The 18,644-nt window shown below is 28.9% G+C and overlaps 1 protein-coding gene across 1 annotated transcript; it reads left to right on the top strand.

Moving 5' to 3' along the window:
- Nucleotides 1–7,653: 7,653 nt before the first annotated feature.
- On the top strand, nt 7,654–18,431 carry LOC111897557 (histone-lysine N-methyltransferase, H3 lysine-9 specific SUVH4). The gene is made up of 15 exons (XM_023893513.3): nt 7,654–8,366; nt 8,619–8,684; nt 8,853–8,909; nt 9,048–9,102; nt 9,227–9,333; nt 9,434–9,610; nt 13,486–13,584; nt 13,669–13,767; nt 13,868–13,917; nt 14,012–14,100; nt 14,228–14,387; nt 14,709–14,814; nt 17,209–17,391; nt 17,457–17,684; nt 17,993–18,431. Exons 1-15 carry the CDS (start codon nt 7,884–7,886, stop codon nt 18,104–18,106), a joined length of 2,073 nt encoding a protein of 690 aa, XP_023749281.1. The 5' UTR covers nt 7,654–7,883; the 3' UTR covers nt 18,107–18,431.
- The last annotated feature ends 213 nt before the right edge of the window (nt 18,432–18,644 follow it).

Raw genomic sequence — 18,644 nt, 5'->3', positions numbered from 1 at the left:
GTTTTCCAAGGAAACCCATTTTTTTGTTGAGGGAAAATTGTTTTGAGATAAAGAAGCGTTGTCCGAGTACAGAGGCACCACCTAATCAGGTGAGTGCATAGTCCCTTTCATCTTACACATAGATATGAAGTATTTTAATATAAATTACGTACTATGTGTGCATATTGTCTGAATACTTGTTGTCTATGCTGGTGAAAGATTTTTATACATGTTTTAAATGATGTAAACTGTATAAAGTATTTTATATCTACAAAATATGTTGGGTAAAACATGGATAGATGAATGATGAGGGATAAAAGCTAAAATAGAGGAACATTAGTAATATTGACATGGTGCCCTATAGGTAAACATTGGCAACAATGGACCTAGTACCCTATAGATGAGCACTGACAGCTGCGCCACAACCCGTAGATGTTTTAGATCTACGGTGAAACGTCCTAGCAGTTGCGCTCTAAGGACAATATCGATAGCTGCGCCAAATAAGGAACCTTATGACCATGACAGTAGCGTTTAAAGGTCAATACCGACAGAAGCGCCTCGTAGAGAATGTCCCAATTCTGGCAGCTGCGCCTAAGTGATAATATTAGCAGCTGCGCCTAAGTGATAATATTAGCAGCTGCGCTTGACCACTGTGTCATTGGCAACAATGGACTTCATGTTGTTTCCTTAGGATGATCCTTAGGAATGAATGAACGAGAAATACTTGATCCTTAGGGTAAATCCTTAAGAAGATAATGAGAATGGGTAATTGGGTTGATTGTTTGATGTTTAAATATAATAATTATATTATTGTGGGTTGAAAACTCTATGTACTCACCAGGTTTCCCAACCCGACCCACTCCAGCTTAGTTGTATCACAGGTGACGATACGAAGCTACTTACACTGAGAGATTTAAAAGAAATGTAGATCACTAGTGTAACTAAATGTAAGTTCTGTTTATGCTTATGTTTCTGTATTGACGATGACATCCCAAATGTTTTAAAATGAATAAAAATTCATTTATTCGGAAATGCTTTGATAACACAATTAACATGTTCTTCTGGGAACAAATTCCACAACATTCTTTTTATTAAAAGAAGTACTTTGATTTTTATAAAGCATAAACAAAATCGGTCTTTTATGGCTGTGAAAATGGGGTTGTCACAACATTGGTGTATTTTATTTTGTTTATCAGTTTTTCAGCTTGTTTTTTAAAATTTTAAAATTGTTCCACATCAGCCATAACATGAAACATAGCTCATATACATATGTTATATAAGCAACACAAGCTTCTTAACTCTTAACAAGTTAAACTTTTGAATGAGTTTGGGTTTAAACCCGAAATCAAGTTTTAACCGAACCTGGTTTGGGATACCCCTTTACTTTGAACCTGGCTTCGCCACTGATTGTGTTTGTTATTGTTGTTTTATGTATACTATGATGGGTATTAAACACATCATACAATCCTTTGTGTACATGCAACCCTTAATAAATTGATATATGTTTTCTCTAATTGAACAATAAAGTAGAATCCTTAGTACACCCGTATATAATCAAAATACACAATCAAGGTTAAGAAAAATTATACCTCAATTGTTATGTAGTAATAACAATGAAAATCTTGTGTTGTTGAAGCCTTGAGAGCAAGCGTTACAAGTGTCACGCCTCTAATGGTTCACACTTCACACCTAACACTAGTATAGGAAGAATGATTGAGAAAGAGGTGAGAGGATGAAGTTTTTGGCTGGATCTCTTCTAACGAAGGTTGGCCGAAAATCATAGGGTTATACCATATTTATAGTGCAGTCAGGAAACCATAGATAAGCTCAAATCCAAGATTATATTAAATCGGGTAATTATCCACTTTCTTGATTATTCATTTAGGGAATATTCTAGAACCTTTAAGCCTTAAGAAACTGTCCATGGCTTTATGGAGAGTACTAGATCGTCTCTTGCTCAACTGTCGAACAATTACAATTCAGTCTTTGCACTTTTAATTAAGACAAAATTGCAAAAATGGTCCCTGTGGTTTGTCAATTTCCGTGGGTAAGGTCCAAAAAAAGTTTATTAGCAAAAAAGGTCCCTATTTGACGGTTTTGTTGCGGTTTTGGTCCCAACCTCGTTAAGTTTAACAGCATGGTTGTTAACTTTTGGCAAATGACGGATTTACCCCTAGGACCATTCCTGCAGTTTTATATGTTTACCAAACTACAAGGACCAATTATGCAATTTTCTTTTTCATTTTATTGAATTATTATATATTAATTATTTTTTTTCTTTTTAAAATTTTTTCTATTATTTTTTATTGGATTATAATATATTAATAATTATTATTTTTAATATATTATATTTATATATTAATAAATATTACTTTTTTATTATTAACTTTTTTTAATTTCTTCTTTATTGCATTAATTATTTTTTATTGGATTATTATTTATTAATAAATATTATTTTTAACATATAATATTTATCTATTAGCAAAATGTTACTTTTTTGGATTATTAAATTCATTTAATTATTTTTTATATTTTTTTATTTCATTAAATCTTCTGATTGGATTATTATATATTAATAAATATTATTTTTAATATATTATACTTATATATTAAAAATATTACTTTTATTATTATTACTAGTATTTTTTTAATTGATTTTTTAAATTTCATCTTTATTGTATTAATTATTTTGTATTGGATTATTATATATTAACAAATATTATTTTAGCATATAATATTTATCTATTAGTAAGTTTTACTTTATTGGATTATTAATTTCAGTTAATTATTTTTTTTAATTTTTTTTATTGCATTAGTTCTTTTTATTGGACTATTAATTTAAATTTATTATTTTTATTTATAAAAAATAATATTTATTTAATTGTTTTTATTTTATTTTAATTTCTTTCTTTATTGTTTTAAATAAAAATACCAAACACTCTGAGTCAGCTCTTCTATTCTTTGCATTTTACCACCTTGCGTAGTCATATCATCTCGCTGTAAAATCATAGATCATCGACTATAGTCGACCATTCTCGATGTAAACTACAACAATTGACTACCCACACAATGTGAAATAAACCACAGGAAACATACTTCCTCCAACCGACCATTCATTATAGATACCGCCGTCGACGACAACAATGTTAGATCGAGGGTTTTCAAACCACCATAGCCACTATAGGTGGTGACAAAGTTGTAGAACTCGTTAATCGGTACTCGTTCGGCCGACCGTCGAGTAGCGAATACTCAGATTTGGTAATTCATGTAGAAATATTTTTAGGAAAATTATATATGTCAAAATCATAAGTTTATTGAAATAAATAACAAATTTAAATATATGTGAATACACAAAAACTAAAATACACATGATGATCTCACTTCGTGAATAATTATTGAACTTATATATATATATATATATATATATATATATATATATATATATATATATATATAGTAATATGGTTGGAGACGACCTGATAGTGATGTGAATTGTAATCGAGATTTAGAAAACAATTATGATTTAGATGAATGATCAAAGAAAGATAAGAACATCAAATGTAAATATTAATCAACAAGTTTGTATTGAACGAAGAATTCTAATACAACACTGATTACAAAATAAGCAGAATTACTCGTGTCTCTACTTCTATCCTCATCCCCTATTTATAGGAAACATGAGTGAACAAAAAAATACTAAGTCTAGACATTAGGCTTCGACATAAGAATGACTTAGTAAATAGATATAACAAAAAGTGCTTCGACTTTTACAACAAAATGACTCAATAGATAGTGGTTTGTTGTAACTGAGTAATGGTGGTGGTGTTGTCCAAATATCTTATCTTCCAAATATTTAAAATAAATTAGAGAATGTGGGGTGGGTATGATTTTTTGGTATTTTTATTTGAAACAATAAAGAAAGAAATTTAAAAAAACAAAAAAAATTAAATAATATTATTTATTATAAACAAAAATAATAATTTAAATTAATAATCCAATAAAAAGAACTAATGCAATAAAAAAATTAAATAAAATTAATAATACAATAAAGTAACACTTACTAACATATAAATATTATATGCTAAAAATAATATTTATTTTATATATAATAATCCAATCAAAACGAATTAATGCAATAAAAAAGAAATTAAAAAAAATCAATTAAAAAAATTAATAATAAAAAATGTAATATATATATATATATATATATAATATTTAATAATATATAATAATCCAATCAAAACAAATAACGGAATAAAAAAATTTACAAAAATTAATTAAATGAATTTAATAATCCAATAAAGTAATAATTACTAATAGATAAATATAATATTATATGTTAAAAATAATATTTATTAATGTATAATAATAATAAAAAAAGAATTAATGCAATAAAGAAGAAATTCAAAAAAAATTTATTAAAAAAAATAATAATAAAATTAATATTTATCCATATATAAATATAATATATTAAAAATAATATTTATTAATATATAATAATCCAATAAAAATAATACAATAAGTAAAAAGTTAAAAAGAAAAAAGTAATTCAATTATTTAATATCTCAATAAAATGAAAAAGAAAAATTACATAACTGGTCCTTCTAGTTTGGTAACAAGATAAAACTGCAGAAATAGTCCCAGGTGTAAAGCCATCATTTTCCAAAAGTTAACAGCCATGCTGTTAAACTTAACGAAGTAGGGACCAAAAGCATAACAAAACCATCAATTAGGGACCTTTTTTGCTAATAAACTTTTTTTTAGACTTTACCCACAAAAATTGACAAACCATAGGGACCATTTTTGCAATTTTGTCTTTAATTAATTATTTTAATCATGAAATTAATTCCAATTAATTTCTGAAGAAATATTAATTAAATATTATTATTTCAAATTAATATATTATTCCCATAATGTATTAAAAAATCATTTATTTCAACTTATTAATAAAATAATAAATTCAACATCTCTTTTTCTCTAAAAGTCATTCTGTCCAATTGCTAGTTTTGAGGGCAGCCCAAAAGGACTGTGCTACTATCAACTCAAGTATATACCAATTATAGTTATGAGCTTAGACACATAATCCAATATGTTGTGTGTTTCCAAGTGTTTTTGTTACTTTGCCAATTTACAATCTACCATAATAAATGAAAATAATTTTGTCACATGTCACATTCTCATTCATTTTACCACATGTTATTTTGTGGTTATTTTGAATTAACTTTTATTCCACATGTAATTTTGTGGTTTTTCTATTTTATCAAATTTCATATGATACTAGGAGAATGCCCGCGCGTTGCGCAGAAACACCTATATAATTGAAGTATTTACAAATATATGATTTTTTTGAATATAACAATAACGTTGTTGTTAAATTTGATATAATAATTTGTATATACTAAATTGATATAATAAATTGATTATTTTGAATTATATGATAATATATACATTTATTATAACTTCATAATATCAATCGTTTGAATGACTTCTACCCGCGTGTTACACATGAATAAAATTAAATATAATATATGATTTGATGTTATTTATAGTTGTTTTTAATGTTAATTAATTTTTTAAAATTTACTTGCTTAATGTTTTAATTTCTATCATTATAATTATTTAAAACATCAAACATTGTTTTTTTATTTTAAAGCTAACAATATAATCATTTATATAGAGTTGTTTTTAACTATTGTCATTGTAATTTATTTTAAGCTACTTATTTGGAAACTTTTAACGATTATAAAAATATATTTAAGAAATATTTTAGTTAAATTGAAGTTACAATTTAGTTTTTGCTTTTATCACCATAATTTATCACTTTTAATTATTTACAAAATATTATTTAGTTTTTTTAAATGGAACTGAAATTTATATTTGAGTTGACATTGTAATGTGCAGAAACACCTATATAGTTGAAGTCTTTACAAATATATATTTTTTAAAATATAACACTAACGTTATTGTTAAATTTGATATAATAATTCGTATATTAATTTGATATAATATATTGACTGTTTTGAATTATATGATAATATATAAATTTATTATAACGTCATAATCTCAATCGTTTAAATGACTTCTACTTGCGAGTTACATATCAATAAAATTAAATATTATATATGGTTTAATATTATTTATAATTGTTATTTTTAACTAATTTTTTTAAAATATATTTGCTTAATTTTTTAATTTCTACCATTATAATTATTTAAAACATCAAACATTATTTTTTTTATTATAAAGGTAACAATATAATCATTTATATAGAGTTATTTCTAACTATTGTTATTATAAGTTATTTTAAGCTACTTATTTGAAAATTTTTAACGATTATATAAATATATTTAGGAAATATTTTAGTTAAACTGATATTACAATTTAGTTTTTTGCATTTATCACTATAATTTATCACTTTTAACTATTTATAAAATATTATTTGGTTTTTTTACTGGAACTGAAATTTATATTTAAGTTGACACCGTAATATTATATTTAAATTAACAATTTAAGTATTTTGTCCAAAATGTTCAAAAATTGTAGCTTTAAACTAATAATGGTTTCCATGCAACAACATTTTAAATTTAATAAATTAAGTATAATATGTTAAAATTTAAAGATATAACTTTATAAATAGAAGTAAATATATTATTTTAAAATTGAAATTTAGTCTATTTATGATTACACTTTAGGTTTGATATTTATTTAACCTTATTAACCAACTTACACTCATTATTAGAAAGACACTATAATTTATCACTTTTAACTATTTATAAAATAATATTTGGGTTGTTTAAGTTAAATAAAATTTATATTTAAGTTGAGCCTATAATGTTATATTTTAATTAATAATTTAAGTATTTTATACAAATTGTTCAAAAAGAATACCTTTAAAACGATAATGGTTTACATCCAACAATATATTAAAACTAAAAAATTAGGTATATAATATGTTAAAAGTAAAAAAAACATAATTTTATAAGTAGAATTAAAGATATTATTTTAACATTGAAATTTAGTTTATATATGAATATACTTTAGATTTGATATTTATTTAACCTAACTACCAAATTATAATTATTATTATAAAGAAATTGAAAAGTAATGGGAGTTTCAAATGAATGTGGTGAAAGGAAAAAAGAATGGGGGTTTTAAATGCATGAGATTCAAAAAAAAATGCTAGCTTTATAAGTATGTATGATTTAAATTTAATAATAAATGCATATAAATTTCATTAATAGACTTTCCTTATAATTTCAAAATTACTAAAATAAAATATCATTAATTTTCTTTGGTTATTTATGTAAATTATTTGTTTAAATTTAAAAGAGAAAAAAACACTTTAATTTTAATAATTCAATATTTTTTTTTTCTTATAAATTCAAAATTTTAAACTTTTTATACATATGTAATTGTGTTAAATATACCCGTGTAATACATGAAGGTTACAACTAGTTGTGTATAAATTTAGAAGAAGATAAAAGGGCTATGTGAAAAATACTAAAATACCTTTGTGTATGGTGACGAGGGGTTTAATCAAACTAATAAATAGGAACCAAGATCGCAAGAAATAAATCCGTAGGACTAAAGCTAATACTTTCATAAAAATCCAGGGACCAAACATTTAACTTACTTTATAAAGAATTTAAAAAGTCGGAAGAGCTTCCGACAGCTGGACGGTATTTCGCCATTTTCATATGCTCCCACTCGCGCCCCTCTTCTCCCTTTACCGCTCTCTCATTTCACCCACTTGTCAAAACCCTAATCTCCATCTCCTCTCTGATACCATTAGTACCATCATCTCGATCGAATTTTGACTCGATCGCTTACACATTTCGTTTATCCATTCGCTTATTCTTTTTTCTTCGTCACTCATTTAAGAGTAGCTAAATTAGAGTTGCATAATGGCGGGTCAATCCCTCAAAGCCGAGGAAAATGACGCCGCTGCAGAGAATGCACCTACAATCCAACGCTGCGGGGGAGTGGATTCTCAAGCTACACACACTTGCTCTCCTGCTAGGAGGATAAGTGCTCGGATTCAGAAGAACGAGAAAAACAAGGCTGCTGTTCGACTTCGCCAACAGGAAGAGGAGTCTCTTACTAAGACAGAGAAACCGACGAAGAAGCAGCGATTAAACTACAACAAGAAAAAAGTTATATCGGGTAATGTGCAGACTCAAGTGGTACAGGATGATGGAAAACGAACCGTTGTAACATCAAACTCAGACGGGGATACAGAGCACAAAGAAAAACCAAATGGCGAGGAAAAGAGAGAGGATGTTGAAAATGGTTCGGCATGCAAGGGACAAGTTGGAGAGAAGAGTGCTTACGCTATGGTTACAGATACAATCAGAGCTTTTAACAAGCACTACCTTCATTTCGTTCAGGTATTTAGGAAATCCAACATCAACGAGTGCTGTTTCTGACTCAAAAGTTAGACAAAGATAAAAAAACAGAACGAATTATCAAATACACTGGCAATGTTTAAACCAAACGAAAATAAGTAAAATTACTGATTATTCACAGGAAAAGCATTTTGTTATTTTTTTAATTGCCGGCCTGCACAAGCTTCTAATGCATGATTCTATACATACTTCTACAAGTTGATAGTTTATTTATTTCTATGAACTTGTCTACAGGAAGAGGAAACCAGGTGCAAAAAGGTTGAAGCTGATCAGAAAAAAACAAAGAAACTAAAATCTAAGGTTAGCATCCAGTTTGCTTTCCATTAAACCAGAACTCCCCAAACTTGTACACGTGTTTACTAGTTGGTTCAGAATCCCATTACAAATTGCTCTTAAAGCATCTTGAAAGCAAGTGTTTGTAGCTGACACTAACATTACAATATGATGTATAAACCTGTGCTGAATCAGGATGCAGTTGAAGAAAAAGGTAAAGCCAAACGACCTGATTTGAAAGCTTTAACAAAGGCAAGTCACTCTTTTTATCATATCTACTACAAGAAAAAAAAAGGATAGGATCAATCCCATACAATATCATTTGTTCATGTTGCAAATAAATTGAATCTAAGCTTGTGGTCACATTGTTTTGACAACAAAAATGTGCAGATGATGGATTCGAATACCATACTACGGCCCCTTACGAGGATAGGATCAATCCCAGGTTTGTAATTTATTTTATTTACATAGAGGTCTAAAATTTCACTAGTTTGCTTGAATATACATGTAGCATGTGCTTTTCAATTTTTGTTTTTAATCAAGAATTATGAATTGCTATATCTTTTTAGGGGTTGATGTTGGACATCAATTTTTTTCTCGGTGTGAGATGGTTTCTGTTGGGTTCCACAACCATTGGCTTTGTGGGATTGATTATATTGGGATAAGTTCAAAAAAGGTAATATATTTAATCAAACAACCGACTTGTCATCACTATTTGCATTTTACCACTTGTAGTCATAAAGTCAACTTAAGTTTTACATGATATGCTTTTGTAGGAGTATCCGCAATATGAATTACCAATCACTGTGGCCATAGTGTTGTCGGGCCAATATGAGGATGATCTTGATAACTCAGAAGATGTTGTTTATACTGGTCAAGGTGGTAATAATTTACTTGGTAATAAACGCCAAATAAGTGATCAAGTAATGGCACGTGGTAACCTAGGACTCAAGGTAAATATTGTTTTGTTATATCTCTAGGTCATGTTTCATTGGTAGACAAAACATGCGTAGACAATATTTTGGTGTTTGTTGTATTCATATAACACCTTAGAACAACTCAAACCATCCTCCATTTATCACCATTTTTGTGTTTAGAGGCCAAGAATCCTCCAACCAACCTTTAATTTTAACACAATTTTTGTGTTGGCTTCCTTTTAACACCAAATATGAAGGCCAGATATAGAGGCCTCTAAAAACACCATTTTAGAGGTTGGTTGGACTGTTGGAGGTGAATCACCATATTTGTGTTAAATAATTACTATTTTTGTGTTATGTGGTTGGAGAAGCTGTTAGTACAAGATAATGTAACTAGGGGTGATCTTTAGAACTGGAATTTACCAGTTATCGATTCCTCACTATATGAAAATTCGGTCCTCGTTCTAACACTCCGGTTCGGTCCTCGCAATATGGAATTCTATTACCTTTTTTTTTTTTTTTTTTTTTTTCTTTCATGTTTAAACAATTTTTTTTTTTTTAAAAAAAGAAAATTTGTTCCGCTTTTTAAAATACCCATAACTCATTCATATGAAATCAGAATTACTTGATTTTTTGCCAGCATGTAATTTGGTGTTTGTACAAGATTTTAGACTATAAAGACATGGAGTATTTTGGTTAAATATTGAATCAGATATAGGCCTCGGAAGATATCATATCGATGTTGCGTTTTTTCTGCTTTATCATTTTTTCTTAAAAATTTGTCTTGCTTTTTAAAATACACATAAATAATTAACTCACTCTTAGGAAGTTGGAATTACTTGTTTTTCTTTCAGCATGTAATTTAGTGTTTGTACTTGATTTTAGACTATAAAATGACATATTTTGGTTGAATATTTAATCAGATATAGGCCCTGGAAGACAATATATCAATGCTGTGTTTTTTCAATTTCACTTAAAAAAAAATTCCGTTATGCTTTTTAAAATAAGCATAAATACATAACTTACTCATATGAAGTCAGAATTACTTGGGTTTTTTCAGCATGTAATTTGGTGTTTGTATTTTGTTTTTAGACTATAAATAGACATATTTTGGTTAAATACTAAATCATATATAAGCTCCAGTAGACAACATATCAATACTGTGTTTTTTTTTGGCATTTTAATTTTTTTTTTCTGTTTATTAAAATATGCATAAGTATTTAATTCACTCATATGAAGTTGAAATTACTTGATTTTTTTTCTTCAGTATGTAATTTAGTGTTTATTCTTGATTTTAGACTATAAAAAGACATTTCGTGGTTAAATATTGGATCATATATAGGCCTTGAAAAATAGCATATCGATACTTTTTTTTTTTAAATAAATTTGTTCCGTTTTTTAAAAGACGCATAAATACATACTTTACTCATATGTAGGGGTGTAAACCAATCAAGTTGAGCCGAGTAGTGCTAAGCTTAAAGCTTGACTCGCCTATAATACTCGAGCTTGAAACTCAACTCGAACTCGCCTTAAGCCTAAATTTGTAGCTCAGACTCGACTCGTGTAATACTTGAGACTACTGAGCTCTGCTTGCGAGCACGGTTTGGACCGTCTAAAGTTAAAAAAATTAAAAACAAGCTAAAATCATCAAATATAATGTCTGTATATTATCAACCATCTATGTCATTGCATTTTACATACATCCAAAATACTAAAAAGAAACCTTCTCAAAAGTTTTGAAATGCATTTTAAGTCCTTACTCCTTAATCGGCGCTTAAAAGCTAAAAATGTTGACATGTTTTAGTAGTTTAAAAATATATAAAGGGTAAAAATGTAGTTTTATAAATACTCGATTAAGGTCTTGAACTTTATGAGATGGGTATTTTATTACTCGAGCGTGGCTCGATAAGGTACTCAAGTAGCTCGAGCTTGACTCAATTAAAGTCGAGTCGATTTCGAGTATTTTCCGAGTCGGACTCAAGTTTCTCGTAAGCTGTCTCGTCTCGTTTACACCCCTGCTCATATGAAGTTGGAATTACTTGTTTTTTTTTTATTTTTTATTTTTTGTTTAAAGCATGTAATTTGCATTTGGTACAGATTTTAGACTATAAAAGACATTTTTTGGTTAAAATCTGTCCCGCTTTTTAAAATACGTATAAGCACATAACTTACTCATTTGAAGTTGGAATTACTTGATTTTTTTTTTCCAGAATGTAATTTCGTTTTTGTACTTGATTTTAGACTATAAAAAAGAAATTTTTGGTTAAATATTAAATCAAATATAGGTATATTAATGCTGTGTTTTTTCTGTTCTAGCATTTTTAAAACAATAAAAATCTGTCCCGCTTTTTAAAATAAGCATAAATACATAACTCACTCATATGAAATCAGAATTACTTAATTTTTTTCCAGCATGTAATTTGGTGTTTGTACTTGATTTTAGACTGTAAAAAGACTCATTTTGGGTCTGTTGTTGGTGCAAATCACAAAAATTGGTTCTGTTATGAAAAAAATAACCGATAAACCGGTACTAGCGGTCTGGTTCTCGGTTTATGTAATCTGTCAAATCTGATTCTGGTTTGGTTCCAATGCTCATCCCTAAATGTAGCCTTGCCTAAAAGGGTTAGATAGATATGTTTTGTATCTCCTAATACTCTTCATGTAGGGGCATATAAGTCAAACACGCCCCACTTGTTACATAAGAGGCGTTTGTAGTAGATGTTTACAACTTAACCTTTTCAAAGTGCTCATACTAAGTTGATGCGATTCATGGAATGAATAAAAATGAATTCTCTCAAACTTAGGATGCCATCTTTTAATTATGTCATCAAGATTGTAATGAGAATATTGATTCTATTAGGTATATCACTATTCACTATCTTCTGTTTGTAGTATCAGGAAAAGCTGGCATTTAGGTCAAATAACTTACGTCTACAGTAGAAACATTTCACTTTGAAAAGGCTATTTCCTTCTTGTAGGAGCTTTTTCACTAAGAACTTTTTCGAGAAAGCTCTCCTTTTGGGAGTTTTTTCATCTTAAAAAGCTCATGAAAATTGAAAAAGCTATTGGGGGAGCCTCTTTTTAAGAAGCTTGTTAACTACAAAGCTCTTTTCGTGAGAGCATCCACAATAGGAGAGCTTTTTTGTGGAACTTTTTCATTAAAAAGCTTAAAATGAATAAAAGCTCATTGTATCCCCGACAATAGGAGGGCTTTTTCAATTTGATTGTATAGTTGTTTATTTGCAATTGGTTAAAAAGTTATGTGACTCACCACATCATTGAAAAAACTCTAGAAAAGAGCTTGTTAATTAACAAACTTCTTGAAAAAGCTTTACATAAAAAAAAGTTTTGTAGTTTGAAAAAGCTCATAAAAAACTCCTTTTCTGGATGATCTTATAGCTTTTTCAATGATTTGGTGGGTTTTACAAAAAAAACAAATTGACAAAGCTTTTCTATTATGGAGATAAAATGAGTTATTATTATTATTATTATTTTTTATTTTAAGCTTTTTCATGAAAAAGCTCTCCTATTGTGGATGTTCTTAGTTCTGTTTTTTAGACGATGAATAAAGTTGATAAACCACTTACCATCTTTAAGACCATTTAGATTAATCAGTTTTAATGCTCAAGTAAAACTAGAACTATCAGTAAAGTTATTAGAGAAATTATTATGTTATTCTCTGTTTGGATTGGTTAGTTCCAATACTTATCTTATTTTTTAAAAAAATATTTACATTTCTTTGGTTGTGAAATGTGATATTGATATTAGTTAAAATATGTAATTTTTTTGATTGTTTATTTACTTACTCATGCTTATATATATATATATATATATATATATATATATATATATATATATATATATATATATATATATATATCTTTGACTTAATGTTTTTTGTGGTTTTGTAGAATTGCATGGATCAAGATGTGCCTGTTAGAGTTATCCGAGGGCATCAGTCTAGTAGTAGTTATGTTGGCAAAGTTTACACATATGATGGATTGTACAAGGTAGATTAATAGACACTATGGTAGTAAATTCTTTAGAATAAATAGTTAATAATTTTATACAAACTTTAAAATTATACTTTTTAGGTTGTCAAATATTGGGCAGAAAAAGGGGTTTCGGGTTTCACTGTTTACAAGTTTCGTCTCAAGCGAATGGAAGGGCAGCCTTCTTTGGTGACTGAACAGGTTCTATAATATATTATATATGTACAGAAATGTATTTATATCTTTTTATTTATTGTTTCCATATCTATATTCTTAAATGCTTTCTCTATGTTTTCTTCAGGTTTATTTTCATAAAGGGCGAATTCCAAATTCGATGTCTGAACTACGCGGGTACTAAGAAATAAGAAAAACAAAATCCAATACTCTGAGAGTGTGTGTGTGTGTGTGTGTGCTGACATGGATAATTTGTTGTTTTTAATGTTAGGATGGTATGTGAAGACATCAGCGGAGGCCTTGAGAATATTCCCATTCCAGCAACCAATCTGGTTGATGATCCACCTGTTCCCCCAACTGGCATGCTACTTACATTGCCTCAATTTTTGTTTTTATTAAATTAAACTACTTCCATGATCCATGATTTATGATTGTGATGATGTGTTATTAATTCTTTTTATTTATTGTGAATGTGATGACATGGCAGGCTACAAGTATATCAAGTCTATTAAAGTTTCAAAGAATGTTGTGGTTCCTGGTAGTGCCTCTGGATGCAATTGTAAGGGTAGTTGTGTTGACCCAAGAAATTGTGCTTGTGCTAGGCTTAATGGCTCTGATTTCCCTTATGTACATCGTGATGGTGGCAGGTGAAAATAATAATTCTCTAATCACCAAATTCTAGGAAATAGCAACGTATTTTACTCTTTTATTTCACTAATATAGACATCTTTTATAACCCATAATAGCAATATGTACATTTCCCATATTGGTTGTGAAATATTAGTGTTAAAATAAAAGTATTACATCGCTATTATGGATAAGAAATTCAAGTATGTAGCAATTATGTGTTAAAAGTTACAAGTACATTGCCTATACTGATAGGAAGAGGAAAGTATGTTGCTATTTAAAAATAAAAATAAAAATAAGTTTGTATGTTCTTATCTAATTATGAATCATTATCTATCCAGGCTAATTGAACCCAAGGCTGTTGTATTTGAATGTGGACCAAATTGTGGCTGTGGGTCGGGTTGTGTGAACCGAACATCTCAAAAGGGGTTGAGATACCGACTTGAGGTTCAATCTTCTAGCCTTTTTTCACCTAAAATATGTTTCAAAAAACAACAATGTACTTTGACAAATGCTTCAAAAAAGGCATTGTACTTTTTTTTTGGTAACAATCTAGATATGATTTAGCATGGAACGGAATGGAATCAAGAATAGAATGGAATTGAATAGATTGTAATGGAATGAATGAACTAGAAAAGGAATGATTACAAAGGAACCTTTGGGTGCGTTTGGTTGTGGAAAACTGTTTTCATTTTCTATGAAAATGTTTTCAGAAAAATGGGTTGAGTTTTCATTTTCAATTTTCAATGAAAACGCGTTTGGATGGAACAGGTGGAGTTTTCATTTTGCATCTTAGAAATTTGGAAAACTTTGGAAAACTGTAAAAATCACTTTTCTAATTTACATACAATTTGGGAAACTGAAAATTTTCATTTTCTTAGAAAACTTTGGAAAACTGAGGGTGCTTTTGGTTGTCGAAAATTTTCCAGTTTTTTAGGAAAATTTTCAAAGAAAAATGGAAATTTTAAAAACGCGTTTGGTTCGTTCAGTTTTCCAAAAATTTTCCAAGAAAATGAAAATTTTCCGTTTTCCAAATTGTATGTAAATTAAAAAAGTGATTTTTACAGTTTTCCAAAGTTTTCCAAATTTCGAAGATGGAAATGAAAACTCCCTTGGTTTCAACCAAATGCGTTTTCTAAAATTTTCATTGAAAATTGAAAATAAAAACTCAACTCTATTTTTCTGAAAACATTTTCTTAGAAAATGAAAACAGTTTTCCACAGCCAAACGCACCCCGAACGAACCAAACACTTTTTCAAAATTTCCGTTTTTCTTGGAAAATTTTCCTAGAAAACTGGAAAAAATTTCACAACCAAACGCACCCTTAGGGTGCGTTTGGTTGTGGAAAACTGTTTTCATTTTCTAAGAAAATGTTTTTAGAAAATAGAGTTGAGTTTTCGTTTTCAAATTTCAATGAAAATTTTAGAAAACGCGTTTGGTTGAAACAGGGGGAGTTTTCATTTTCCATCTTAAAAATTTGGAAAACTGTAAAAATCACTTTTCTAATTTACATACAATTTGGAAAACTGAAAATTTTCATTTTCTTAAAAAATTTTGGAAAACTGAACGAACCAAACACGTTTTCAAAATTTCTGTTTTTCTTGAAAATTTTTCCTACAAAACTGGAAAATTTTCCACAACCAAACGCACCCTTAGCTTTCGAGAGGCTGGTTCTCTCCCAGGAAGAACATAGTTCTAACACTCAAAACAATCATTATATCTATACTAAAAAGGAAAGTTGGTGGCCCGACTTTCCTTTTCACTATTTAGTCCTTGTACCTTTTATTTCTATAGTTTTTTCTTTTTAGTTTGTAAAAAGACACTTTATACCCTTTACTTTTTAAAACTACTTTTATACCCCTTTAACTTTGAAAAACTTTCTAAACTGTCACTTCCTCCCCTTCCTTTTTCTAAACTGTCATGTTTACCTCTGTAGTATATATATAATCTGATTTTTTAGTAGCTACCACCCCTCAACTTTATAAAATATCACTTTCACTCCCTTGGCTTTGAAAGAGTTCCTCCCCCGTACTAAATATTTAATCTGATTTCCTATCCACCGACTTTATCTATGTTTTCTGTTTTAGCATTTTTTTTATAAAATCTGTCTCGCCTTTTAAAATACGCATAAGTATACAACTTACTCATTTGAAGTTGGAATTACTTGATTTTTTTTTCCAGCATGTAATTTAGTGTTTGTATTTGATTTTAGACTATAAAAAAACATTTTTGGTTAAATATTAAATCAATATAGGTCTTGATAGACACCATATCGATGCTGTGTTTTTTCTGTTTTAACATTTTTTAAAAAAAAAATCTGTCCTTTTTTTTAAAATAAGCATAAATACATAACTTACTCATATGAAATCGGAATTACTTGATTTTTTTTTTCCAGCATGTAATTTTGTGTTTGTACTTGATTTTAGATCATAAAAAACTCATTTTGGCTCTATTGGTCAAAATCACAAAAGTTTCAGCGTAAATTTTTTAGGTTTTCGTGCTTATTTTTAAGCATTCTTCTTGGCATGGTTGTGGGCCCTAACTTTTGTGCTTTGACAACACAAGTCCTTCTAAGTTTCTATGCATGACTTTGGTCCCTAACTTTTTGTGGTTTGGCAACTTAAGTCCTCCTACACTTATATTGTTACTGAAAGAGTTGTACTTAATTCTGTTGCTGTTGCCGTGGCAAGTAAAATCCTAGTTATTTGTACAAACCTAATAACAAAAGGCCTAAAGACCCCTTAATCCAAGTCTTGACATGTTAACTCCCCTTTTATTTGCATATCTAGGTATATACCTTTTTTTCAACTAAAAAGTATTTATTGTGATATGATATTATAGGTATTCCGGACTCCAAAAAAAGGGTGGGCGGTTCGATCTTGGGACTACATACCCTCAGGGGCACTTGTTTGTGAGTACATAGGAATTCTCAAAAAGACAGATGATGTTGACTCTAACCCTGAAAACAACTACATTTTTGACATCGACTGCCTTCAGACAATGAAGGGCATTGGCAGAAGAGAGGTACTATTTAAAAAAAAAACATTTTTTATTTTTTTATTAATATTTACTAAATTTTATTTTCGTAGAGGCGAGTTGGAGAAGTAGCGATGCCATCGTTACTGGATAAAGATGATGATGATAAAGACAGCGGCCCAGAATTTTGTATTGATGCGGGGTCCACTGGAAACGTGGCACGTTTTATAAATCACAGCTGTCAGCCAAATTTATTTGTGCAGTGTGTGTTGAGTGTTCATCATGATATCACACAGGCACGTGTCATCCTCTTTGCTGCTGACAATATACCACCACTCAAGGTTTTTTTTTCTTCTCTCCTAGCATATATTTGCGTGGTTGTCATTATTATTATTATTATTATTATCATTATTTTTGTCACTAATTACAATTTCATAATCATTTCACTAAGCCCTCTACGAATTGAATTGTTTTTGGCATGCATTAAATTCGAATTGGGACTGTGATTAAAAGTTGTAATATTAGTTACGATATTGATCACATTTGCTTGTTTGTTTTACTATGATTATTTTACGTATTTTGTTAGTTACGATATTGATCACATTTAGTTATGTTTTAATCATATTTTTTGTTGGATTTTGGTTTGTAGGAGTTGACATATGACTATGGATATGAATTGGACAGCGTGATGGGTCCAGATGGGAAGGTAAAGAAACTTGCCTGCTATTGTGGTGCACCAGATTGTCGCCAGCGCTTGTTTTAAAAAAGCAAGGCACTAAGTGTTGTTGATAGTATTTTTGCGGGGGAAAAAAAACAAAACAAAACAAAATTCATGATTTTGTAGTACTTAACTAATATATATTATATATGATATGGGTGGCTATAAAAATATTAAATGTAATAGCCGCCATTAAAAAAACTGGTCGCAAAATTTGATTAGGCCACACCCACAATTCATGTAAACAAACACTCAATCTGATATCGTATTAGCATCCTTGAGTTAGGGAGTTGCTGGTTGATTTCAGTATTTTGTTTTTGGGCCTTTTGTTGCCACTTAATTTAATCAACACCAACGTTATCTTTCATAATTATGTTCAACGATTATCTTTTTATTTTTTACTATTTCCTGAAAGATCCTTGTTTGCTACTTTATGCACGGGCTAGTTTAAAGGGTTAATACTTTAAAAATCATTATTTATATATTCTCATTTCGATTTAACCTCAATTTTATTTTTTGTTTTTCATTTGCCATTATATTTTAGAAAACGTTTCATTTTTTGGTCTTTGACCGATCATCAACA

This window comes from Lactuca sativa, chromosome 3, assembly GCF_002870075.4.
Source record: "Lactuca sativa cultivar Salinas chromosome 3, Lsat_Salinas_v11, whole genome shotgun sequence".
In the NCBI taxonomy this organism is placed as follows: Eukaryota; Viridiplantae; Streptophyta; class Magnoliopsida; order Asterales; family Asteraceae; genus Lactuca; species Lactuca sativa.
Note: the sequence above shows the minus strand (reverse complement) of the source record. Positions and strands in the feature narration are given on the sequence as shown.

Coding starts and splice junctions, on each gene's coding strand:
- LOC111897557 (XM_023893513.3), top strand. CDS start 7,884: ATGGCGGGTCAATCCCTCAAAGCCGAGGAAAATGACGCCGCTGCAGAG. Junction 8,367..8,618: donor ACTACCTTCATTTCGTTCAG/GTATTTAGGAAA, acceptor ACTTGTCTACAG/GAAGAGGAAACCAGGTGCAA. Junction 13,918..14,011: donor TCGATGTCTGAACTACGCGG/GTACTAAGAAAT, acceptor TTTTAATGTTAG/GATGGTATGTGAAGACATCA.